This window comes from Agelaius phoeniceus, chromosome 1, assembly GCF_051311805.1.
Source record: "Agelaius phoeniceus isolate bAgePho1 chromosome 1, bAgePho1.hap1, whole genome shotgun sequence".
In the NCBI taxonomy this organism is placed as follows: domain Eukaryota; kingdom Metazoa; phylum Chordata; class Aves; order Passeriformes; family Icteridae; genus Agelaius; species Agelaius phoeniceus.
Genome location: NC_135265.1, coordinates 9,469,340 through 9,494,043, shown reverse-complemented (window position 1 = coordinate 9,494,043; position 24,704 = coordinate 9,469,340). Strand labels below are relative to the sequence as shown.

The 24,704-nt window shown below is 39.5% G+C and overlaps 1 protein-coding gene across 1 annotated transcript in view; it reads left to right on the top strand.

Annotated features, from left to right (window-relative positions):
* The window catches only part of PTPRN2 (protein tyrosine phosphatase receptor type N2), a 635,649-nt gene that overhangs the window by 531,794 nt on the left and 79,151 nt on the right, over positions 1 to 24,704 (top strand). The window contains exon 14 of the mRNA XM_077191900.1: positions 18,000 to 18,194. Within this exon, the coding sequence (XP_077048015.1) occupies positions 18,000 to 18,194 (195 nt within the window). The remainder of the gene's footprint in view (positions 1 to 17,999; positions 18,195 to 24,704) is intronic.

The following is a 24,704-nucleotide window of genomic DNA, read 5'->3' as shown; positions in this document are numbered from 1 at the left end:
TCTTGATACTTGTAGGGGAATAATGTAACCTGTGTAATATGGGGGTAGGAAAGAGGCAGGCAGCTTTCAAAACTGTACCTACTTGGTTCTCCTCTGTTATATGTTTCCCAAGTAGCCACTCAGTTAGCTCGATGTTTTTTAAAAATATGAAATATATCAGGCCTGCTACCACTAGGCTTTGAAGCACGGTACTCCAATGTGTTGCTGCTTTCAGCTGACATGACAATTCAGATTCATTTTTTTTATTTGGAGGGGGAGAAATTGGTTGGTATAAAAGGGCCTGGTGGCCCAATGTGATTCAGAGAGAACACAGAAATATCACTTCGATTCACATGCTTCTCAAAATGTCAGTTGTTTATATCTTCACATAAACAAGACTGACCTAAATTTTCAGCATTTCTAGAAGCATTTTTCATCCTAACCCAGTTTAGCCAGGGGAGTTCATTCAGGGTTTTACTCCTTCCTTACTTATCCTGTGAACTTGGAAGAGTTTTTTCCCATGGCTGTTTATTGGCGGCGCTTGGGGGTTTTTCGTTCCCTTTCTGGTTTGTGCAGTGAAATGCCATCTTGAGAAGGGGAAAACAGACAAACCATATTATCAGGGAAACAGCAGGTTGGCTGCTAAGTCTCCCCCCATTCTGGAGGCGTAGCACTTGTCATGTAACATCACCTCCCTCAGGCACGAGCACTCCTTACACTTAGCTACTAACACAACTATTTCTTGTGTAACTGTGTGAGGAGGGCAGGACAACCAGTACTGGCTAAAAGTTGAAGCAGGCAAATTAAATTGCTGCAGTGCTCCTGATAAGCTGCCAAACCTGGTTTTTCAGGTGTTGGGGTAAGGCAAGCAGCTGGCCCTCAAAGTGTTGAGGTAGGGAAACCCTATTGAAAGACTTAGTAACAGGAGGAAGGATAGATACACAATTGAAACTTCATTTATCTTTGAATCACTGAACAACAAAATTACAGGCTGGTTTAATTAGACAGTAGCCGAGGAGCTTTTCAAAATTAATGGAAATAGTGTGTCTTGTAAAATGTTACGTTTTATCCCTAAAGGCGGGCAGTTTTTGTGTCTCTCACAAACACATCTCCTGTCCTTTCAAAGCACACGTGGAATGATTAGATAAGTCAGTGTTAGCATTCAGGGATGGCTAAAAAGAGGCTCTTGGTGCCTCCGCGGAGCCCCCGCGCATGCGCGCACCTGCACCCCTGCTTTTAATTGTTGCTGGCATTGCTTTGATCTTCTTTGAAAAGCAAGTTTAGCATTCTGCAAGCCCACTCTCTGGTCCAGGAGATTAGGGCAGAAGCGTTTTAGGAATTTTCAGCAGACGCTCTTTGATTTATTTCACAACACTGAGCAGATTTTCTTCATGCACTTCGAAGACTTTAGAACATAACCCAGAGAAAAACGGGCATTCAGGCATCAGGAGCAGGCAGCAAACAGGGCCACTAAGTGCACATCTTACTTGTCACCACTCCCATTAGTGAGCAATTTATTAATGTAATGAGTGTGTGGTAGTGACTGCTACGATTTAGGGATGCTCTGTTTGATTCAGGGTGATGTATTTGTGAGTCCAGCTGAACCCTGGCTTTTGACCCCTGTGTGGGGAGCGCTGGAGGTGTGCACGTTAAATCATCAACATATTTTGTACTTTACACTGCAGAACTTTCCTATGAGCATGGTCTTCTGCATCACTGATAATGCTCAGCAAAGCCTTGCCCATAATGGAATTAAAAGGCAAAAGTTAAAATGCTCTGAAGCTGGCTTCGGCAAGCTTGCCTTTTAATATTTTATATCCATAACATTCTTCTTAATTTTCCTTCATCTCAAAAGAACTTCCTTGGAAAAGTGAGGAGGAAAAGACCAAACAGTTTACAATGAAGTTCTTTCTTAAACTGCCTGAAGTATTCAAGGTTACATGCAGATGGATTACGTCATCAGCTGTTTTAAGAACTTGTCCAATTAACTTGATTTGGCAGGCATATAATTGTAAATTATATGTTAAATTCTACATTATTGCATGTATTGCATTATGTATAAATTATATATTCCTTTGTCAAATACAGTCTTATTAATTACATTATCCTTCTGGATTCAAAGCTCCTAGGAACTTCTCCGTGCTCTTACCGATTTGATCCCGCTGGTATTTTTTATTAGAGATGTTAAGAACACACTATTTGCAACAATTACAATAAATATTTTGCTGCAAATATTTTAAATGCTCCAGCTGAAAGAATCTGCTGGAAACAAACCCTCTACTTAACCATCATGCATGGGTTGTGTGTTTAAATACAGATAACTCATTACCTCTAATATGGCTTAATATTTTACACTCTAGACTGAATTTCAACAGCAAACTTGTTATTATAATATTAGACCTTAATGTTATAGTAATACTGTATATCAACTCCTTAGAAAGTGGAAATTTGTGGACTAAGTGCAATGGGGGGGGAGGGGGAAAGGAAAATTTTGCTGTTCTTATTTATCATGTTTTCAGTAATACTCCAATTAACATCACCTTTAGTACCAAGGGAAGCTGGTAAACTGAGGATAATTTGTACCATAAAGTATTACCTTCTACCTTTATATCACGTAATTTTCAAGGACCCTCCTACACTTAAGCACAAAAGATATCACTGAGGCTGAGGTTATTCAGTACATGAGTATTTAGTAAACATTTCAGAAGGAATACATTTTGTAAGGATTTTGGATAGATGAAAATTTTGCCTTAAGGCAGAATGCTGTGAAGGGCTTGCTTGTGTTCTCTACTGGGAAAACAAAGGGCATAATGCATTTTTAATCTTTTCTTTTCCTGTGTCCTTATTTAAAGAGGCAAAAAGAGATCATCTCATGACTATGTAAAGCTACAGGACAAGCTGTAATTTTTTGTGATAAAGCATATATGGCATTATATATGAATTAGAAGAGTTGCTCTTGTCCATATAAGTCTGCTTATTGTATATTATGTGAACAATTTTGTCTCTCTTTGATTGGCATTTTGTCTCAGGATAAATTCTCAGGCACCTGCAGATACTTTGTACGTACAGTAGTTGCATAAACCACTGTACTTTAAGGTGAGACAGTTTTCACAGTGTACAAAGTATGTGTGACTACACAGAATTCACAGTAGTCACACATAGCGATTCTGGGAGAGGAGAAGAAGAAGGGGGGAGTGTTTCAAGGTGATTAGAAGAAGAGTTTGCCTTATGTTTAAACACTTCCTTGAAGTCAGACAAGTCAAATCAGAATGAAGCAAAACAGGATGTGTACAAATCTGGATTTAACTTTTAGTCAATTTTTTATCTGATTAGTGTTCAGAGCTATACTGTGGTGCAGTCAACTCTGCTTTTCCCTAACCTTGCTTCCTTTGGTAGTCATAAAATTGAGTTAAATGGTAGCAGTGCTCTAAATGGCATTCCAAAATACTGTATGAATTTATAATTAGCAGAAATTTATCAAACTTGCTTGGTCAGTAAATCAGGATACAAATAAATAGGGCTATATATGCTAACACAGCATTTAAAATCAACTTCAAAATACTGCTTAGTGAGAAATGTCCATCTTAAGGGCTGGAGCTTGATGGCAGAGATTTCAGAGGGCACTTCTGGAAGTCTTTTTTTGAGGCTGTGTGTGTGTCTTGAGGAGCAGGGCTGTCCTGTCACCTGCTGTCCCTGCTCTGCCCCTCTGCTCCAGCACACCCAGCCCAGCCGAGGGGCAGCCCTGGGGCACCACGCAGGCCATAGGAAAGAGACTTGCTGGCCTTTTCACTGATGGCTCTCCTCCAGCCTTTTCCTGTCTACATGAATAACTTCTGTGAATTACTCTGTGTTGGACAAATGGACTAGCCCTTAAGTGCACCAGCTGCAGCAGTGGCAGTGCAGAAACACCTTGGAGTAAAATACTCCTTACATTAGAGGGAGCAGGTGAGAGAAAGGGCTTTTGGCAGGTGTGGAAGGAAAATGAGCATATATGCAAATCCTGGAGTGCTTGGATGAGATGGTGCCATGCAGGTCTACATTTTCATTAAAAAATTATCTTTTCCAAGTAGTTGTCCATTCTTCTGCATAGGACTCATTCAAAGTGGCAGAGAGAAAGTGATGCTTACCCTCTCCTCTTAGCCAACTTTGTTTATTTTTCAAAAGTACAATGCTTGAGCCTGGTGTTTAGTGAAACAAGGACAAACGTGCCCCAGGCATCCCGCAGGACAATTTCTGTGTATCTAGGATGTAAGAAAATGCTAAGTAAAAATAGTAGGAGGCAAAATTAAGTTAGTGACTCATTTTAATTACTGGGAAATCCAGAGTCCTTACCCAAACAGGCATTTCTTAGAAAATGTGCTGGAGGTGCTCTGGACTTGCAGGCTGCATCTCGCCTGGTAAATTAAACCAGTAAATATTTTGAATGGTCCTGGCACCATTTCAGGTCATGCCACCCAACCTTCCCCAGTTTCTTAGCTAAGTAAGCACAAAGAAAAATTCACTCACTAGACAGTTTTATTAATAATTTGGCTGTGGCCACCTGGTTTTAGAGGGTGAGAATTCCTTCTGTTTTATCTGCCCTAACTTCCTGTCCTGGACCACCAAGGTCCAGGCTCCTGCTCCTGAGGATCCAGCTCCTGAGCATTCTGCTCCTGATTCTGAGTTCCTTTCACCCATCCCTGTGGTGCCACAGGCTGTTTGCCAGCTGAGCGTGGGCTGGTTCTGGATAAGTACAATGGATTGTCTCCCCCTGGTAAATTGATTATGTCCTAGAGCCTGTATGTTATAAAGAAGCCAAAGATAACCACAGCCTTGCCTAATGGGCTGGAGAGTATTTGATTTGCAGTCCCAGGCCGTACATCATCTCAAGTGTCCCGATTTCTTTCTGGAATAACTATACTGTCTTCAATGGCTTTTTTTTTTTTTTTCCCCATGTAATGTAGAGGATAATCAGCCCTGTCTTTCCTACACACTTCTACCCTTTTTTCTGTTTTAGGATTTTCCTTTTTCTTTTGCAGCATCTCTGTTATCACGTTTCAGATTTGACACATTCTTCTATTGTGTGTTCTCTGAATGCTCAGCAGCTAACACTGCAATCTGGCTTGCTGATCCTTTCATTTTCCTCCAGAGTGCTGCACTAGAAGGAAAAAATACATTTTTAAAAGTTTTTAACTGGAAAGTTTTGGGTTTTTTTTTTTTTTTTTTTCAGGATAAATATTATACCAGGGCCTCTGAAAGGGAATAGAAATAATTTTGTGTAAATAAGGAACTGTGGTAGATGATGTTTGTCAGTTCTTGTAGGACCATGTTGCCTGTGAGCAGGAACAGGTTGCAGTTTATTCTCTGGAGTCTGTAAGGTATATAAAAGCATTCTTCCTCCTGCTTTCTTGTTGGTACATCTGTTCCTCCTGCACACCAGTCTCACAGGGTGGGCTGGCAAAGGGAACAGGGACAGGAATGCTGTGTCGTTTCCTTTCTCCTTCTCAGCAGGGAAGCTGTGCTGTGCTTGGCCCTGTGGGCAGAGCAGGGCTGGGTCCTGCCCAAACCACCACCATCTTACCTCCAAGATCTCTGTCCCTCCTGCACTGTGTGTTTGTACTTCACCATTGGAAAGGGTTTGAGGCTGACTGCAGCCACCTGAGGTTTCACCTCGCAAGCCCATACAGACTTGGCTGCTTTCTGGGACAGATGGACAAAAAGTCTCAAATCCTTTTCTTTCCTCTGCCTGTAGCCCTGTAGGGACTCTTGAAGGGATGTTGCCAAGTGGAATATTCAGTGTGGACTGATAGTTTTGCTTGTTCTATTGTGGTATAAGCTATAAGACAAGTTTGGGTTGAGCAGGCTGGAGCTCTCCTAGGGCTGTGCTGCTCCAGCCTTCTTAAAGGCACAAGTGAGAGTTGTCATCCCAAACAGCCTCGTGAGTGTGTGTGACATGTGAGGGCAAGGAGATCCATGGGAGGCCTGTGTGCTCAGCTACAACAAGTCACACATTGAGGATGTGATTTGTATTGGCTGGACAAGAGGTCCAGTTTCATCTCTCTCAGCAGAGAAAAAGCTCTGGCTCCAGGGATGGGGGCCTTCTATGCAAGATATTTTCATTCTCTTGTAATTTCATGCACAACAGAGATCTAAATTTTTACAGTTCTTTAAACCACTAGAAAAGAACAATCTGAGTGATTTAATGTACACCAGCAAAGCATGATAAAGGACTGAGACAGCTCACCTAACTTCTTTGCTCTGTGGTTTTTTTGCTGTGACATGTTCTAAGCTGTCAGTGTTGCCCCTGTACTTAAATTCAGTTGGGGCATTCCTGCAGCTCTTCTCCTTCCAGTTCAGGTTTGCAGCTTTCAGTTTTTATCACTTGTATTCTTAGCAAACAACCAAACCGAGACTGAAGAAGGGAGACTGTAAAAGGATGTTCCTAAGAGTTAAATCCCTCAAAGAAACAAAATTAATTTGGAGGATGAGAGACAATAGCTTTTGAATGGGAGAAAATCAAATTTAGTGTAAGTGGCTTATCCAAAGGAGAAAATCCATGAGGTTTTCTCTAGCTTTGTTGACCAGTTTCTGTACTTCTTGCTAAAGACAAACGAGTGATGTTTTATTGATGGTTGTTTGGGATGACTGCATTCTGAACAAGCACAGATTTTGACCAGGGCAATAGTTTTTTTTTTTTTTTAATTTTTAATCTTTCATACAGATAAAACCCTGTTGAATTTCAGTGCAGTTTTTATTTTTCTGTTTTCCTGCCTAGCTGACATAGTTGCAGGCTTCTTGATGATTCCAGCATTTTCCTTTTATATAGGATGGCTGTTGTTTTGCAGAACCACGTTCTGGCAGCCACTCAAGATATCTCAGAAAGGGCTGATCCTGCTCTCCAAAGTGAGAACAGCTCAACATTATCCTGATAAAACTCACTTTTGGTATTGGGATTACATGCCAATAATCACTCTTTTTCCCCTCATCAAGTGCTGCCTGGCTTGGGGAGCCGAGGAGCCTCCATGCTGGTTGGAGGCTTGTCCCTGGTCCCACTGACAGCAGCAGAGGTGCCTGGTTTGAGGTGGGCTGCACTGCAGCCCTAAGGACCAGCACCCCCCATTTTCTGGTACTGCTGCTCTCTACACCACTCTGGTCTCCAGAAGTGTATTGGGAAGAATATTCCCATGTTGGAGACATACTGATCTTCCTCACTGCTAAGAAAAGAACAAGTGAAAGATGAAAAGGTAAAATTCACTATGTTGGTGCATTTCTGACAGTGTGGGGAAAAGAAACTTGGTTTTACCTTTTTTCAGCTTCTCAAGTGGAGTTCATTCTGACTTTCTGGGAAAGAAAAATGCCTCAAATGGAGTGATTTGCTGGAAGAGGTTTTGCTGCAGTGGGTCACAGCACAAGGTGCTAGTGGCTGGCCATTTATATCAAATAGAAGGAGAAATGTGATGGAGCTGAATGTATTTTTGGAAGCAAAACAATGTACACATATAAATTTATCTTTTATAGGAAAATTATTTCATACATCTCCCTCTGTACTGTGTGGTAACAGTATGTATAGCAACATGAGAATTTGAGCATGTAAATTCTGTGTATTGTGACCCCCAAGAACAAAATAAAGAACTGCAGTTCCTAGTTAACCTCACTGGAAAGCACTTGTGAATTAAAACATAACTTAACAACCCTTATAAGGGTTGCCTAGCAAGCTCTTCCAAATTTCAGCTTCTTTTTGGAGGTCTGAGTCAACCCAATTGCTCTGCAGGCATTGTTAACTAAGAATTCTGTTTGCTTCTTTGGGGGCTTTAGAAGTTAATGAAGGATAAATCGATGCTCGAGGCTTCTGTGAGTGCTGGTCACTCCATTGCCAAAGGGACAGTGCAGAAATGGAGGGAGCAAGGAAAAGGTGACAAGAATGATTAAGGGCATGGAAAATTCATATGAAGAGAGATTGAAAAGACAGATTATTTCTTCTAAAACAGTAACAAGAAGTAGTATAGAAAAGAAAAAAAAATATATATCAAATGAGAGACTGAAGAAAGCGTGAAACTTTTATTCTGTCTTTGGCCACCAGGACAAAAAGATTTTCAGTTACATTAAGTATGTAAAATAAAAGAGTAATAGAAGAAAAGCTATCAGCAGAATAGAACTGCAACAAGCAACACTTTCTGCAGAATGTTGTTGATGCACAAGTTGTTAGCAGGAATCTCAAAAACGAAAGGAGCCACATGAGAAAAAAAATTCTGTGATAAAAGAGCTAATAATGTTTTAGAAGATGCCTGTATCTTCATGCCTCAGGTTTTAAAATAATCCAAATATGAGTGTGAACATTTAAGAAATGGGCTTACTTAGAACTTGTCCTCATGTGCTGTTCCTGTGGTGCATCTTGCAGACCAACTGGTGCTTGGTGGAGAGGTCCAAGGGAGAGTGGTGACCCCCTGTGCTTGTATGGGTTGGGAAAAGAAAATGCAGGAACCTCAGTAATGGCCAGGGAAATCCTTTTATTTGAATGAACACACACATGAACCCCTTGCTGTTGCTGCTGCAGGGAGTTTAGTGGAACTGGTGCCATGGGACAGGTCAGGGACAGTGGAAAGGGCTGCAGGTCTCTTCTGGCCAAGCACTCTCAGGGCACAGCCCTGATCCAGCTGTACACAGCTGTGCAGGGAGACACAGGAGAGCCCAAGAAAAATTGTTCATTTTTGCTCCTGTTGCTGTCCTCTCCAAAATGTGAGGTCTCTGTATGTCTGACCATCAGTATCAAGTATTAAATCCCTGTTAGTTTGTCCAGCATCTCCTGTGACACCAGCACAGTGAAAGTGTAGAAATATTGACCATTTTTTAATCCTTGAAGACTTTTGTGATGTGTGATAGAAAAAATGTATTCAGAGACACGAGGAAACTCATACATACTATTTGTTCCCATAGCTTAATTTGGTTTCTCTGTATTACCAAAGATTTGGCTCTTAATAACCTACTGTGACTTAGTAGCAACTTTGTTCTTTATAGATTCTTTTTTAACACTTGTGCACTAAATTTGCATTTGGTCTTCCCAGCAGAGCTGATGAGGGATTTAATTTTTTTTTCAGTGGAGAGAGAGTGAAAAGCAGTGAGTTTAGTTTTCAAATCAGGAGGGGGTAATGACTGGCAATTTTGACTGTCATGATAGATGATGTTATAAGAAAAAGTTTGTCACTGATGGCCATCTTTGGTAAATACTTCCTTTATCCTTGCATCACCTCTGGTGTACGTCCGCCTTCTTTGGAGAAAAAAAGAAAGTATTTGGGGGTTTTAGAAGTTTTAGGATTTTTTTTCCCATTTCACTGACTGCTTTTAGAAACTCTGTTACCATGAATGCAGTTACACAGATTTAGGGAGAAGCAATACTAGTCTTTGCAGTGGGGTAGAATAACATTTTTAGACATAAACTAGTGGCTATTTTGTTTCTCTCCAGGCTGGAAGTGCTCTCTGAGTCCTACTGGCTGCTGGGAATTCTTATTTCTAGCAGAAATGATCTTCCATTTTCACTCCTGCAGGGCAATAAAATAGTGGACTACACAGCCTTAATGTATAGCTTTCCTGAGAAACTACAGCTGTCTTGGGACTGCATTTTTTGCCTACTTTGGGCCCCAGGCAACTATAAATGCTGGGAGTGAAAAAGGAAACATTTGTGGCAGTTATCTTTAAGAGCACTGGCATCTGCTGGAAGCTGGTCAGGCTTTGGGTGGGTTGGACAAAGGCAAAATACACGATGGATTTTCACGTGGTTCTGCGTGGCCTTTCAGGTTAATTCAGTTGTTGCTATGGTTTATTTGTAACCCATACTGTGCTCTGTGGCTCTCACTGTGCTAGTGGGGAATTTTCTGTGCCAATTCATATTAAGGAGCAGCTGTGCCCTCATGAGCATGTATTAGAGTTAGTTAAGTTGAACAAAACATGGCAAAGGTGAAGTTTGTTTTGCTTGTTATTTTTTATCTCTCCGGTTACTCCTTTAAGAAATCTTTCCTCTTCCAGATTCATACTTGCCATGTACTCATGTACTTGTAAAACATTACATGCAGGCACAGCTGAAATGTGGGAAATGCATTTTAGAAACCAGCACTGGTTGAAACCATTTTTTTTGTGGCAGGTAGGTCAATGTGATAAACCATCACTTCGAGAACTGCAGTTGTCTGAACTGCAAGGCCAGTAAAACTCTAACAGCCTGAGAAAAAACAAAAATTGGGTGCTTTTATACCAGTAGCTCTCAGGTGATTTCAGGTACACAGTTTGCAAATATATCCTATTCAGAACACACACTGATTTCCTTGGAGTCATCCAGGAAATTTTAAATTCTTTAAATTCTTTGGGAAGCTACCATGATGTCATCATGCAGAGAAGATACTCTTCCAAATCAGTCTAAAGAATCACAGCCTTTCTTTGTGTATCTCCTGTTTGTGAAGACCAGGGTGCTGGTTTCATAAAACTTCTAGAAATAAAGGCTCTAAACTGTCATACTCATGCAGTCCCACTCAGTGGTCTTTTGTGGTTTTGTATAGGAAAACATTCCCCAGCTGAGTAACCTAAACATGGTCTTCAAATTTCCCTGACCCTCTGGAAAGCAGTATTATCCCCAAAGATACCTGTGCTTTCCTGGCATGGATTGCAGAGCAGTATTATCATTATTTCAGAGAAATATCATTAAACCTATGCTGTCATGTCTTCCTTGGCAATGGGAGCCATGTAGGAGATATCAGCCTCCTTCAGGAGCTTCTGGACTATTCAGATTGCTTCATCATTGATGGGAGGTTGCTGAAAGAATAAAAATAAAACTATTTTCTCAAGCTGTATTGCATAGGCAGGATCTTTGGTTCTGTGCAATTTTTATGTCTGCTGGGGACCTGGAGATGTGTACAAGACCATGATGGCTTTTCATTCAATTTGGTAGGATAAGACTGTGCAAATGTTTGAATTTAAAGAGGGAATAAAACAAAGAAATCAAAGAAATTTTTTTAAAAAAGGAAAAGTCATTTTTCATTTAAAGTTAGCCACGTTTTCTTTGCCTTTCCCTTTCTTCATGGCCTTGACTTTTTTGGGGAAAGGGGAATGATAATGACATGAGTCATCAACAGGAAACGCACACAATGCTAAAATAATTGAAATTTTAGGTTTCACAGGCCAGAATCAAAATCGAGGTTTTGTTAGGAGAATGATTCTCAAGCCTGTATTAGGCTGTGATGCTCTCAAAAAGAAACAGCATCCCTGGGTTTTAGATCATTTAACAATCCAGCAAAGTAATCCCCCCCTGTCCCAAGGTTCAGAGTTATATTCAAATATAGAGAGTGTGGTACAAGAGGGCAGATAGTGAACTGAACTGGACACATGAAGGCTGCATTGACAGTCAAAGAAATTTATCCTGCTTTCTTCTTTTTTCTTTTTTTTTTTTTTTTTGTTTCTGTTCCTCCCAAGATCTATCACATACAAGTCTAGATAAAATGAATTGTCCAGAGTATGGATGTGTAATGATATGTTTGATGCTGTGTCTTTCAAAATATTTCTCTCAATCCTTTTTTCAATATATCCCTTTATCCCTTTTCTGAAGGGACACAGATATTAGATATAGTTGCCTTTTCTGAGAAGGATAGAAAATAAACATGCAAATATTCCATGTATGTAAGCAGCTCTTTCATTCCTGGACAAAAAGTATGTTAAAATCAAGCTAAATCTTGAAAGTATGTTTCAATAACTCAAAAATAAATGGTAATAAAGCTGTAATTATCCCCAAAGCTACAAATACAATAAATAAGTTAAAGTTAAATTTATAACACCTGAAAGCTTATCAAGTATGCAAGACCAAAACAAAGGCAGCCCAATGACTTTAGCTTCATCCTGTAGTAACACTAAGCAAATTCAGTTAGAGAATAATGATGTTTGTAGTCCTAGATCCATTTGTTAAAAAAAAGAGCTTATCTTCTTTTTTCATTTTTTAAATCTTATTGTGTTATGACTGCATCTATTGCAGAACAGTGAAACCCAGGCTGTATGTGCAGACCTCAGCTCATCCTGTGAATAATACCTCCTGAAAAGGAGAATGAGACTTCTGTTGAATTAAATGTATTAAAGCTGAGGGGGGAGGAAAAAAAAGGCATTCCAAAGGTCTTACTCGTCCATACCTAGCATATAGATTACATATATTCTTAATCTTCATTATACATTTTATTAAAAGGTGTAGTCTTGAATAATTTAGCATTAAGTGTCAGCATTTTAATTTAAAATATCTGCAAAATATGTTCGTTTCACAAAAAAATTAACACAGTGTTCTTGTGATCATGCCTGCTTAAGCAGATTTGTTTCTTGATTGATAGAATATTAGTCAGGTCAGGTTGGAAGGGTTTGGTGTACACTCAGCTATCACTTTTAATAAACAGTAATTTCTTTGTTTAGTGTCTCTGCATTTTCTTAATAATTATCCATGGAAAGCTTTATTCTCTCTTATATTTTGCTAATTCTAGAATAATTTTGCCACACTTGTTTCTGGACTAACTCAAGTGGTTTCTATTTTAATTTGCTAAACAAAAAATTCTATAAAGTGTGGAAACCTGTTTCCTGGTTTGGTGCAAATTTTGGGATCAGTTACAAAATCTATTTTCATTAATATATAGTAATGAAATTATGTTTCTTTTTCTAAATAAACTGAAAAGTTGACATTTCCCTCAGATCCCAGATCTCCTGTTAGTCAGATCTGAGGTGACAGTGGCTGGGAAAGAAGAGCAGTGTTTCATATACAAAGCTATTTTTGTTTGCTTTGGACTGAACATTTGTCATGCTCCTGGTACCAGCTAGAAGAGAATGATTCATGTGCCATCATCACTGGCTGGACTTGGAATACCTAAAGGTATTGCTTAGAGAATTTACATTAAGTATTTGCAGCATCCTCTCTGGAGGCAGCTTTGAGGTGGAATTGCTCGTGTTTGATGACTGCAGAGCTCAGGTGAACGTTGGCCATGTCTTAACTGGGATGCTCCAGTCAGCTCTCCTGCCTGCACTGTCACCTGAGGTTCTCAAATTCCATTTTTGCAAGTAAATCAAGAGAAAAGATTCAATATTACCCATTAGCCTCAGTTACATCTGGTTTTAGTTCTATGGTTACCTGTACTCATAATCCTTTCCAGGGCATATACATATATTTCTCTCTAAAACCAAACATTTCAGTAAACTGTGTAGCTTCAATGGATTTTCCAATTTCCTTAAGTGGATTTTCCAGTAGATGACAGATAAACAGATAATCCCTTTTGCTGCCTGGCCCTTCTGTGACACCAATGGCTGCTGAGCATCACAAAGCCACGTGGGAGAAGTGGCAGCTCCTGTCACTGGCTGGTGACAGGGCCTAACACTTCTACTGGTAAGCAAGTCACATCTCCAGACCAGCCTGGACAGGTACCTGCGGGCTTCATTTCTGAACAGACTTGATGCCTCCTTGTTGGAGAGGAGAGTTTCTTACCTCTTCAGGTTCAGAGACCCACCTAACAAAACATGGTGGCAACACTGGCTCTCAGTTTTTGTCAATTAAGGTAGTGAAACAAGTCTCTTAATACCCTTCTTTAAATGTGGATGAGCTACATTTATGCTGCAGATGGTTCATTCACAAGTGGAGTGTATGGATTCAAAAATCTATTTGTACCTGAGGAAACAGTTGCACTTCATGCTTCTCCCTGTCTCTGTGTGGACAGCCAAGTATTAGGAATATTTTAGAACCTCATTGTGAAGAGGATTGAGGGGTTTCCAAAATACTGTTTATGGTTTGTTTAAGGTTATCAATTGTGTGTCAAATAAAAAGCTCACTGCAGATGATCATGGTGCAGTACTTTGAACTCATTTAACTCAACATTATTTACAGAATATTTATCTTGGTTATGGCAGTTTTTGTCATGCAGAGATATTACTTCTCCATTATATACTGCATGTGACCGCCATATAAGTTTGATAATAAATGCTGGGAAATAAAAAACAGAGTAACTGCCTCAGTATGATAGCAATTCCCATGTGATGGGAAATAATGTCATAAACTTCAAATTACCTTTTAAATAAATGTTTATGTCCAACCCATCCATTAGATCATAGCCTGAAGGTCAGGAGGATCGTTTCTTCATCTTTCACTGTATGCATTATGGTTGCTTTTTTAGGTGTAAATGATGTTTTTAAATGAAGAATGGCACTCAAACTATACACAAACAATGGCTAGACATTACTGAGTCTCAGCATGGCAGAAATAGCCTCAGCCACTCTGCTAAATATAGAAATGCAGCAGTAAATTGAATTCATTCTTAGAAAATATTTTTAATGGCTGAGACAATACAGAAATACAGTTTGTGTCATTCTCACAGTATGAAGCTTTGACATTTTAGTCAAGTTTGAATTCTAGTTGTGGTTTGGTAAATGGCTGATTTGCAAAATGCTTGTGAGAGTAAATATTTTGGAGAGGAAGGCAGAGCATAGCTGAGCATGCAGAGAAGTGCACAGGTGACAGATATTGTACTTACAAGGGTCTGAACCATCCACAGGGCTCAGTAAGTGCCATGGGATGATGTGAAACACCCCACACTGTGAGACCCCACTATTCCCAATGTAGGGGGGAACACTGATGACCCATCTCAAGGCCAACTTCCACATAAAGACATTTCCCTGCTTTGAGCTGGATGTCCCTTGTCCGTATGTCCTGGAGGAGCCCATGTGGCTCCCCAAAACACCTCGTGCATCAAAGCTTTTACCTGTGGTGGCCTTGAACATGTTATCCCTGCAGTTCCAGCCTAGAAACCCAAGTGGGAGCTGGAATGGCTGGGAGGCACAGAGGTGGCTTTGGAGAAGCAGAAGCTGTAGCGGTGCTGAGGTGGCTGATGTGTGTGTGGGGATGGGTCAGGTTCCTCAGCCAGGGCTGGGCTGGCTGGAAGAGGGGGAAGGAAGAGCTGTTGAGGGCTGTCAGACTGATCTGGAAATAAATTCAATCCAAAAACTTCTGTTTACAGCAGGGGAAAACCCATTGTCATGGAGATTTAAGACTCCAATCAAGAAATTCAGGGGCGTTTTTGCTTCAGCTATGATTTGACCTTCCTGTTTACATTAAACATTTTTTACAGCAGAGTGCAGCGATGTGGTTGCTTTGTTAGAGGTATTTGACAGTTACAGCAGTTCTGGGAATTATTGTTTTGGTTCTATATATGTCAGGAAAGAAATATGTTAATATTTGAGATAAAGTACATTTTTTAAAACATATTTAAATTTGTTATGATTCTCAACTTCACCTTCTTCCACAAGGACCATGAACATGTTAAACTTCATTATAAAACAACATTTCTTAGTAACATATTAAATACTTTTTGTCCAAAAAATCTTTTGGTTAGAGGTTAATCTGTTCCAGAACCAATTGTCTATAATATTGTTTCTTTTGTCATTATAATTCATGTAAAAATGGTACATTAATTTCTTAGAGATCGCTTGATCTCAATTCTTTTTTGTTAACAGAGGTCTATAATCCTTTCCACAGCAACCACTTGTAAAAGCAGAGGATTATGACTTGAGGCAGGATATGAACAGCAGGAACAGATCAACTTAAAAACAAAGATCCTGTTTGAGTACAAATGCTATTGTTAGCACAGAGTTGGGGTGAGTCAAGTGGCAGGATGTCTATTAGAATATAATAAATTCATATCAACACCACATGGCATGCTAGCCAGAAGACAGATCTTTCTAGCAGTTATGTGATAGACTTCTTTTTTTTTATACCTTTACTTATTATATTTTTGCTTAGTCCAATAAACAATTCCCTCTAGGAATGGCTGATGTCTAAACATCTGAGCAGCTTTTTGGTTTTTTGTATATTTATTTTTCTGTCTAAAAAGCTTCCACTCTGTTATACTTTTTCCCAAAATCTGCTAAAAGCAAGGATTTGAAATTACACTACTGCAGGGTCATTCTGAGGTTAGTAATAGACATTGAGGACTATTGCTAGCCTTTCTTATAAAGTGTGTGATCCTCCTGAGAAAAGGAGAAAAAGAGGTTTTTTCTTTGTTCCTATATTTAAAAATAAGAGATACAATGACATTTTTTCCTTTATTAAAAAGTCTTGGGTTTAATACTGATAGTTTAACTGACCTAACAGCCATATACATGACACAATTCAATGTATTTTTGAAGTTTAATTTTTTTTTCTAATATTTTTCATGTTAAGGTTAGTAGGAAGCTAAAAAGTACCAAAGGACAGAATAGATACTACTCAAGTGTGGAAAACCCTTACTTTTGGTAAAAATTAGAAAAACTCTTTCATGGCCTAGACAAAATCAATAAATATACAAAAATGCAATAAGGGAGTCAGGTAGCAGTTTCACTTGTGACAGTCTTCTGTACAGTTATTCCAGCAACTGACACCACATAGAATTAGCAATTTCTGCTTCCCAACCTTCTGGTGACTGTATTTTTTAATAGACAGTGAAATATATCCTGACTATAAATGATACAAATTTCATCTCAGTGTATCTTAATTTTTACATGTATGCATACATGTATGTATCTATGTATATACATACTGTATTAAATACTATCAAATAGTAAAAATCCACATAAGCATCTCTAATGGCAAGTAAGACAGAAGTTTTGGTAGAAAAGAATATTTTAAGGGGTCTTTAATCGTTGTCATCATTGTCATGTGGTGACAGGAGGAGACTCTATACAATGGTTTCAGGGAGTTTGTTTGAATGCTTTCTGCTGCATGGATTAGGATCTCCCTTCAGTGTCCTAGAGTTTGCAAGGTTATAAAAAGCCCCAGACATAGTCTTAAGTTATATTTCAAACTTCTGTCTGAAAAGAAGATTTTATTGCAGATGATAAATAATGGTTTTCAGATCATCCTCCTGATGGCACTTGGGCTGCAACTAAATTATCAATGAATAAGAAAACAGAAGCCATGGCATTCCAATGGTATGAATTTTTCAGCCTGTATTATTTTGTTAGCCTGAGGCAAAAGATTGAGCTCTTAGTACTCATCTGTGCAGAATGAGTAATCTGAGACAAATGTGTACCCACACTGTGTGTGCAATTTGGCCACATCCTATAGACTTGCCAAGGGGCCTTGCAGCCAAGGACCCCTCATGGACAGTAGTCATATGTTAAAAATGATCATTTTATTACAATATCTGTGATCTCACCACCACAGTGGATTCTAACAGTGTTACAACATGACAGTGTGACTGTGGGTCTGCTCATCCTATAAGAACCAGAATTTTATACTATCAGGAGTTGGTTTTACCAGCAGGATTTTCTGCTACCTAACCAGAATTCTGTATATTTGCACGAATTCTATGCATGAGAGCAACTGAAAATACGTATTCCCAGTGCTATCTATTTTGGTGTTTCAACATGACTTGCATTAGTGTGTGTGATAGCTTGAATTTTCTTTCTTCGCCAAAGCTGCTTAAACAATACAATGACAGATTTCTGCTTTTATTCTTCGTTAATGTCATTCTTCATCCTCTCTGCCCCACATCAGGGAGGAAGTGTTGCGAGTTTGCTACTTTAATGAAGAGAAATGAGGCATCTATCAACAAGGATTTACATAGGAGAGCACATCAATTCAGTTGCCTTGAGCTTGCTGAGTTTGCATATCCAGGGCCAAGCAGTGCTCTCAATTACTCCCGTGCAACCCCATTAACTTCAGGAGGTTGTGTGGTTCCAAAGTGGCTTTGCAGAATGTGGGGGAGAAAAAAATATATATCTGCTAGAGGAGTCAAGCTCCAAAATATGATTTTTGGTTATCTATATGGAGATGTGCATGCAGTCATAATTGCACTTTTGAAAGGTTAGGGTAGTGATCATGCAGTAATTTCATTGAGCATCCCTTTGTAGCCGTGCTTAACGGAACAGACAGCCACCAAAAATTACTGCAGTGAGGGGGGAAACACTTCCAGCCCTGGAAACCTGTTGTAAATCATATGTCTTTAGTAGACTCTATCCTGTAATTACTCTTAACTGTGGGTTGTTCCTCCTCTCTCTCTCTCTCTCTCCAGGAGCTATGCCGGCAGCGCATGGCCGTGAAGAGCTCTGACCGCCCGGAGCCCCTGCACTCCTCCCGAATCAACAGCGTCTCCTCCCAGTTCAGTGATGGGCCCATCCCCAGCCCCTCGGCCCGCAGCAGCACCTCATCCTGGTGTGAGGAGCCAGTCCAGTCCAACATGGACATCTCCACCGGTCACATGATCCTGGTAAGGCACTTCTGTCTTCGTGGCACCAGAAATTGCGACAGAATTCCAGGCACCTGCTCAGCTTTTGGAAAGAGAGAGCTTTAAATGACAGGGAAGATGTGTTTTCACAGGTGGAAAATATTCCTGAGCTTCATTGGTAATCTTAACTTTATATAATTAAAACAGGCATTTTTATTTCTTTTTTTTTTTCATTATATTTTTGTTTTTCTTCTCTTGGGAACATTCTTTTAACATGAACATATGAATTGTTTGCATTCTTGCTTTTAAGAAAAAAAAGCCCTGTGGTGTTCTCTTGTCCTGTTAATTTATGTTTAGCTCAGCTTGGACAACTGAAGAAAGCTGCCAAATTTCTGATCAGCTCACTGCTTTTTCTCATGTGTTTCCAGTGTGTGGAGGTATCTGAGCTGAGAAGGCAAGAGAAGATTAGTGATATGGAGCAATTTATTTCTGTCACCCTTAGAAAAGGGATCTGAATTTTGAGCCTTGCCTGGATTTTTTTGTTTTGTCCTTGGATGAATTTCTTCCAAGCTGGATTTCTCGTGTTTGAAATGATCCAAATATATTCTATTGATGGAGTCTATGTTGGAAATCTTGGGTTACTTCCAGGCACAGCTTGAGACCAATATCAGTGCAGAAGATGGACACATTAAGAGATTTTTGTGTGTAAGAGTCAGAGTCCAGTGGTTAGGACTGGTGCAGCTTGTTTCTGTCCTGCTGGGAGAGCTGTAGAGTAATCCTCCAGCTTTTGTGCCTTATTTTCATCTTTCTTTAAGTATTTACTGTCTCTCTAGAGTGCATTGACATTATCTGAGTAGAAATTAGGTTGTGGTGAAGAATTTGACCAAAAGTTGTGTTATTTTGCTTGTATATTTGACTTCTCTTTTACCTTAAGTAAGCATCCTTTCCAGTTGATAGTTTGCCATGTTTTTGGAAACTTCTCTCCATCATGCCATAGTTTTGGGTCATAATTTTTAAACTTCTTCCTTTTTCTGGACTTATATTTGAAGGTACTATCTTCTGAGGTATTTTTCAAGTTCTTACAAGCCAACCTCACATAATGGTGAAAGGAATGAAGGCAGGCAAAACCCAAAAACCAAATTTGACCTCAGCCAAGTTACTGACCTCCTTCAGCCTTGATCAAGTCAGCTATAAAACTGAGCAAAAGCAGGGTAGGATTTTAAACCAGATGCTTCCTCAGAGTTTATGATCCTGGGTAAATACATTGCTGCCATCCCCCTCCAAAAGTAATTAATTAATTATTATGGTAATATCCGGTAGACAAGTGCAGCTTGAAAGGGTTGTTCCCATGACAGAAAACCATTTGTTACAGTTTTGACTGTTCCACTATTGCCAAATTGTAATTAAACTTCACTTGATTTCCTTTCATAGTTAAGTAAAATACTTGGGGGCTGGGGGGGAGGAGGATTGGGAACGCCAAACATTTCCAGTTGCCCAATCTCAAAATAAATACAAATTTTGAGGCAAAAAAAGGTTCAAAAATATCTAGGCAATATATTTGCATGGAAATTAGAGCAAGATTTCCTGTGTAGATGGAAATATTCATTTAACATTTGCAAACAGTTTCAATTCCTTCAAATTGAGCAAAATCATTTTCAGTGATATTATTGGGAACATAAAAAACCATCTCAAAATCATGCTTAAAGGAGAGAAAGTTACTTAGGGGTACCACTTACTCTGGCTCTGCAAATTGTCTGCAAAATTGCAAGAAGGAATTGTCTTCATATGACAGTAAATAAACTTCTAAAAATAGTCAAAGTGGTCAAGATCACTGTTTTGGTGTTCAGTGTCCATAATTCAGTCAATCCTGTTTAACCCTGGGTGAACTCATACATGTGTTAACTGTCTAACAGCAGATGTATCTTACTGGTGAGAGTTCAAAGAAGGGTAAAGAAATGCTCTAGGGTTTGAAGAGTGCAAGACACACAGAAAGAGTAAAACCAGTTAATTTGTTAAGTCTAACCTGAGCAAACAAAAATCAGTGATTCAGGGGAGTCTGCCTATGTGCTGTGACATACAGGATGGGGGGAAATTGTTCTTAATGGACTCAGATGATACAATTAGGGAGAAAATATGTGTTAGCATCAAAATATGCATTTAGCTTTGCTATCAGGGCAAGCCTAATAGGAGGGTCAGGCAGGCAGTGGAATGTTTACTTAAGGAAGCAGTTAAACCATAAATACAAGATTTGCTGAAGGCAAAGCTGTGTTAGGTTTACATGGAAGGATCAGCATCCCTCAGCTACAGCTCAGAAGCAGATGATTGGGCTTGATCAGAAATGCTCATGTTTTGTGTCACTGTGGGTCACAATGAAACCAGAGAGCTGACCCAGTTTATGTTCTGCTCAAAAATAAATGCACAGCTCTGTAATGCCTTATTTACCTGAATTTCTCTCCTTCTGGACATGCTGTGGCTTGTTGGACTGCAGCAACAGAAGCAGCTCACCAGAGGTGAACTCTTCCTCTCTTTGCCTTGCAGATACAAGTGGAGGAGAGTGAGGAGACAGTTTGCAACTTTTATACCATTTAATAAAAGACATTTTTCAGTTCCTCTAATTTCCCTCTGACGCAATCCTTTTCCTTTTAAAATTTTAGATATTTTCTTTGAAAAATATCTCAGTGCCCAAAAAAGCCATGACAAATATTAGCAAGGGGCCTAGTAAGAATGGCAAATACCCTCTGGTTTGCAGGGTAAATGGGCTTATAAGTCTGCAAATGTGTTTTTGAGCTCCACAATGTGCAGTGAAGGGGTAGTTAGCTGAGCTAAGGCTCCTCAGTCCTTATTGCTTATAGGTGCCGGGATCTCCCTAGAGAAAATAAAACAATGGATTACTGTGTAAAGTGGCAGCAGGAAATAATTTCTTTTGATTCATGAACAGAATAAAACTTTAATGAAAATAGCTTAGAAGTGTGTGACTGCTGAATGACTTCGTGTAATCTTGTTCAGGGGTAGCATTGGTCAGAAATACTTCTATAAAGCTGTTGAATTTGCTGGAAAATGCTATCAGTCATACCTGCAGTCATATCTAAGTCATCTCAGCTTGGGCTTTGTTGGAGCTTTGTTGGCCACAGGTACTGTTTTCTTGGAGGACTTCCCACTTGTTAGCCCATTGTTTATAGTGCTCAAAGGTGCAGAAAGCAGGAATCTTCCAAGCTCTCTGGATGTGGAAGGTTCCTGGTTTCTGCACACCTTGAGTCTCCTCACTTAGACTGAAACCAGCCTTCAAAGGGAAAAATCCTGCATTTCTGCCACTTCCCTGTGCAGCCAGGCAATGCCTCTGCACTGCTGCCAGCAGCGTGAGGTGGTTTGAGCTGTTGGCAGGAGGAAGCAGGGAGGGCTCAGGAGGCCCAGAAGGACAGTGATAACAACATTCAGAGGTTTTTTTTTTTTCCTTTTCACTGTCTTTTTCATCACATTTCTAACAGGAGGGTGGCGCATATGGCACATTTTGATTCTGGCTTTCTAAAAAATCCAAGCACTTTGGGAAGTGTAATTAGAGGAGCATGTTTAATGCAGTCATGGTTGTGGCACTGACTGGCTGGTTTCAGCATGAGCAGCAGCTCAGGATGTGTGCTCTCATTTTGGTCACCACTGGTTTTGCAAGAAAGCATCATTCAGAAGGTCACTACAAGGGAAAGAAGAGGAACTTAAATTTCCACCCAGTTTATTCTCATGTGTATGTCTATATTGCAGCTGACAAGAGAAGTTCTAATAAAGGGCAACAATTCCTTTTGTAGTCCAGCAAGAAAACCAGAGGGAGTTTAAAAGTGATCAGGAGAGATTTAGTCTCCCTAACTGGGGCTCCTATATTTTAGGCATTTAATGAAGTGTTGGTGTTGACTTGAGTCCATAAATTCCCCCTTGATGAAGTGAGTAGGTGGCTCTGAAGGTCTCCTGAGAATTAGGAGACCTTGATGTTTGCAGCTTACATGAAGGAGTCTCTTTTGTTTGTGCTGTAGCACAAGCTCAGCACCGAGGTGGATTGGATCCTACACCTGCTTCATGTATTACCATGCTTTTTTTGGTTAAAACAAATAATCTTTTATGAGGTTTTAAATGAAGAAGAGTACTGCAAGAAGAGAATGTATGATTTTGGTGATAACATTATGAGGTTGTCATCTGAATTCCATATAAGAGAGGATATTTGCAGAAGCAGAAGTGATTTTCTGTGTTTTGCACGATTTTCTGTGTTTTGCAGGTTTTTTCCTTGTAAAGACAGATGTGCAAAATTTGGAGCATTATACATAAATTAGAATTTCAGAAAGTGTGAATTTAAAAAAGGTCTTTTTCAGTACTTTTTGCAAGCTGAAGTCTTAGGCGTCCTCTGCCAGAGGGTATGAAACTGCTTTATGTATTGGAAGTAATAATAATATGTGATTGTTTGTGATGATGTACTTTTCAGAGGGAGAAGTTTCATATTTGGGCTGAATGAGGTGATGGGAACAGATGAACTAGAGCCTGAAATCTATGGCCTTTTATCTAAGAGACATAAGTCTGCTTAATCCCCTTGTCTTTGGCAATATGCCTGTAAAACCAGGAGGACATTCACCACAGAGAAGTGAAGGATGGCCTCATAAGAGAGCTTTCTGTCAAAGTCCTGGGACAGCCTGTGTCCCAGAAGGTGACACAATCTTAGCTGGGGACATGGGGTGGGGGCCTGCTGCTGCTGAAACAGGCAAACCCCAGGTGCTGAATTTTGCATCCACTTAATTTTGATGCTGAATCACTGACAGGATTGCTGTTGGACTGGGAAGGGTTACAGGGAGAGAATAGTTTCCGAGATTGAACCTGGGGGTTTTTGATGCTATTGGTATCCTGTACTCTCTGAATAGTAACTTTTTGATGGTTTCTTAGCAATTTCCCCCTCACTCTCATTTTTTGAAGTGAATTCTTTTTTAGATAAGCTCTATGGGGTAGCAGCTATAGATTCTTTTTAATTGAATATGGAAGAGTGTAGAACTGAGTGACTGAAGACACATTGCAACAAGAAATGGGATTTGCTAGATCCTGTACTACATCTTGCTGAAATTCCTTCATTTTATCCCTAAAGCTGCAATAACACTGGGAGCAAAAGGCATCTAAACACACTTCTCTAAATGAAGAGAGAAGCTCCAGCATGTAAGGACAGCTAGCACTGAGCTAGAAGCAGGTGTACTTTCCACCTTGACCTTAATCCATACACACACTGAGCATCTCCTGAGTGAAGCAGCATGCAGTGCACTGCCTGGGGACACAGATGCTGCAGAGGTGATTAATGCTGGCAGGGACAAAGGTGAGGAGTGCAGTATGAAAAACAAGGGCTTTGTCACAATCATTTGTTTGATTATTAAATGGAGTCTAATTTTTTTTTTTCTTTTTCCCACCATCTCCTTCTACCAGCATTAATACCTCTTCATGCATCTCAAGAATATAAATACCCTGTTTAAAAAAAGCTTGCCACTGAGAAAATGAAGAAAAAAATCCTCCCTCACATGGGAAGGGAAAAAAAGTCGGTGGCAAAGTTAAGCTAAAAGCATGAACTCCTTACACATGTGCTAAGTGGATCTAAATCCCAACTTACCTTTCAGCTGTGCCAGTATAAATAGTTGTAGAAGTCTCACAAAATTAAGTCCCAAGAAAGCTTTGGCCCTAAAGGCCATTTCATCATGAACAGTTGGACAGGAGGAGTCACAAGGGAAAGGGCTGTTATAAATTATGTTACTCTGTGACAGGATAGCCAATATCCCAAAAAGATATAAACACTGTGGATGGGAAAATCTTTACCCATCTCTCCCTGAGCTGTCATGCTTTTAGGGACAAGCAGAGCTGGCTGCCTCCTGAAAGATCTTCTGCTCATATAGTGTTTATCCCTTCTTTTTACATATTTTTTTTCCCTCCCTAAATGTTTAAGTTGTTTTGAAACATTTGCCTGTGTTTGTTTAAAGCTGGGACTTGAGATACAGGAGCAAAGGAAAGCTGCAAAGTGAAAAAAATCTCGTGGCATATGGAAACAGCTCTACTAATAGAGCCATAAATCTAATAAATGGATGTATGTACTACATAGATTATATCAATAAAACTCAGAAAAAATATTCATGAACACGTTACCCTTTGATTCTTCCATTTTATTTGTTTCATAATAAGTTGCCTCCCATTTTCTATATTAATTTTGTTGAATGGGCCTTAGGAAATAATGACAATTGCAAATCGAGAAAAACATTCCTCTTGAACATGGTATGAAATTGATTTCAAAACCTTTTTTTCCCTAAATTCTTCCATGCCAGTTGTCTTCCCCTAATGTATTCATGATTAGAAATAACTCACCAAATTTCTGTGGCTATGTCTTACTCTGTCATTTGACTGTAAAGTGTTTATTCCAGCTTTGTTTAAGCTGCTTTGGTTGAACACTTTTATCCAACTTACATCATTCCCTAAGGCTTTTAGTAGAAAGATGAAGAAAGCATTTCTCTTAATATTCTAGATTACTGATTTTAAAAGTGTTACATTGGGAGA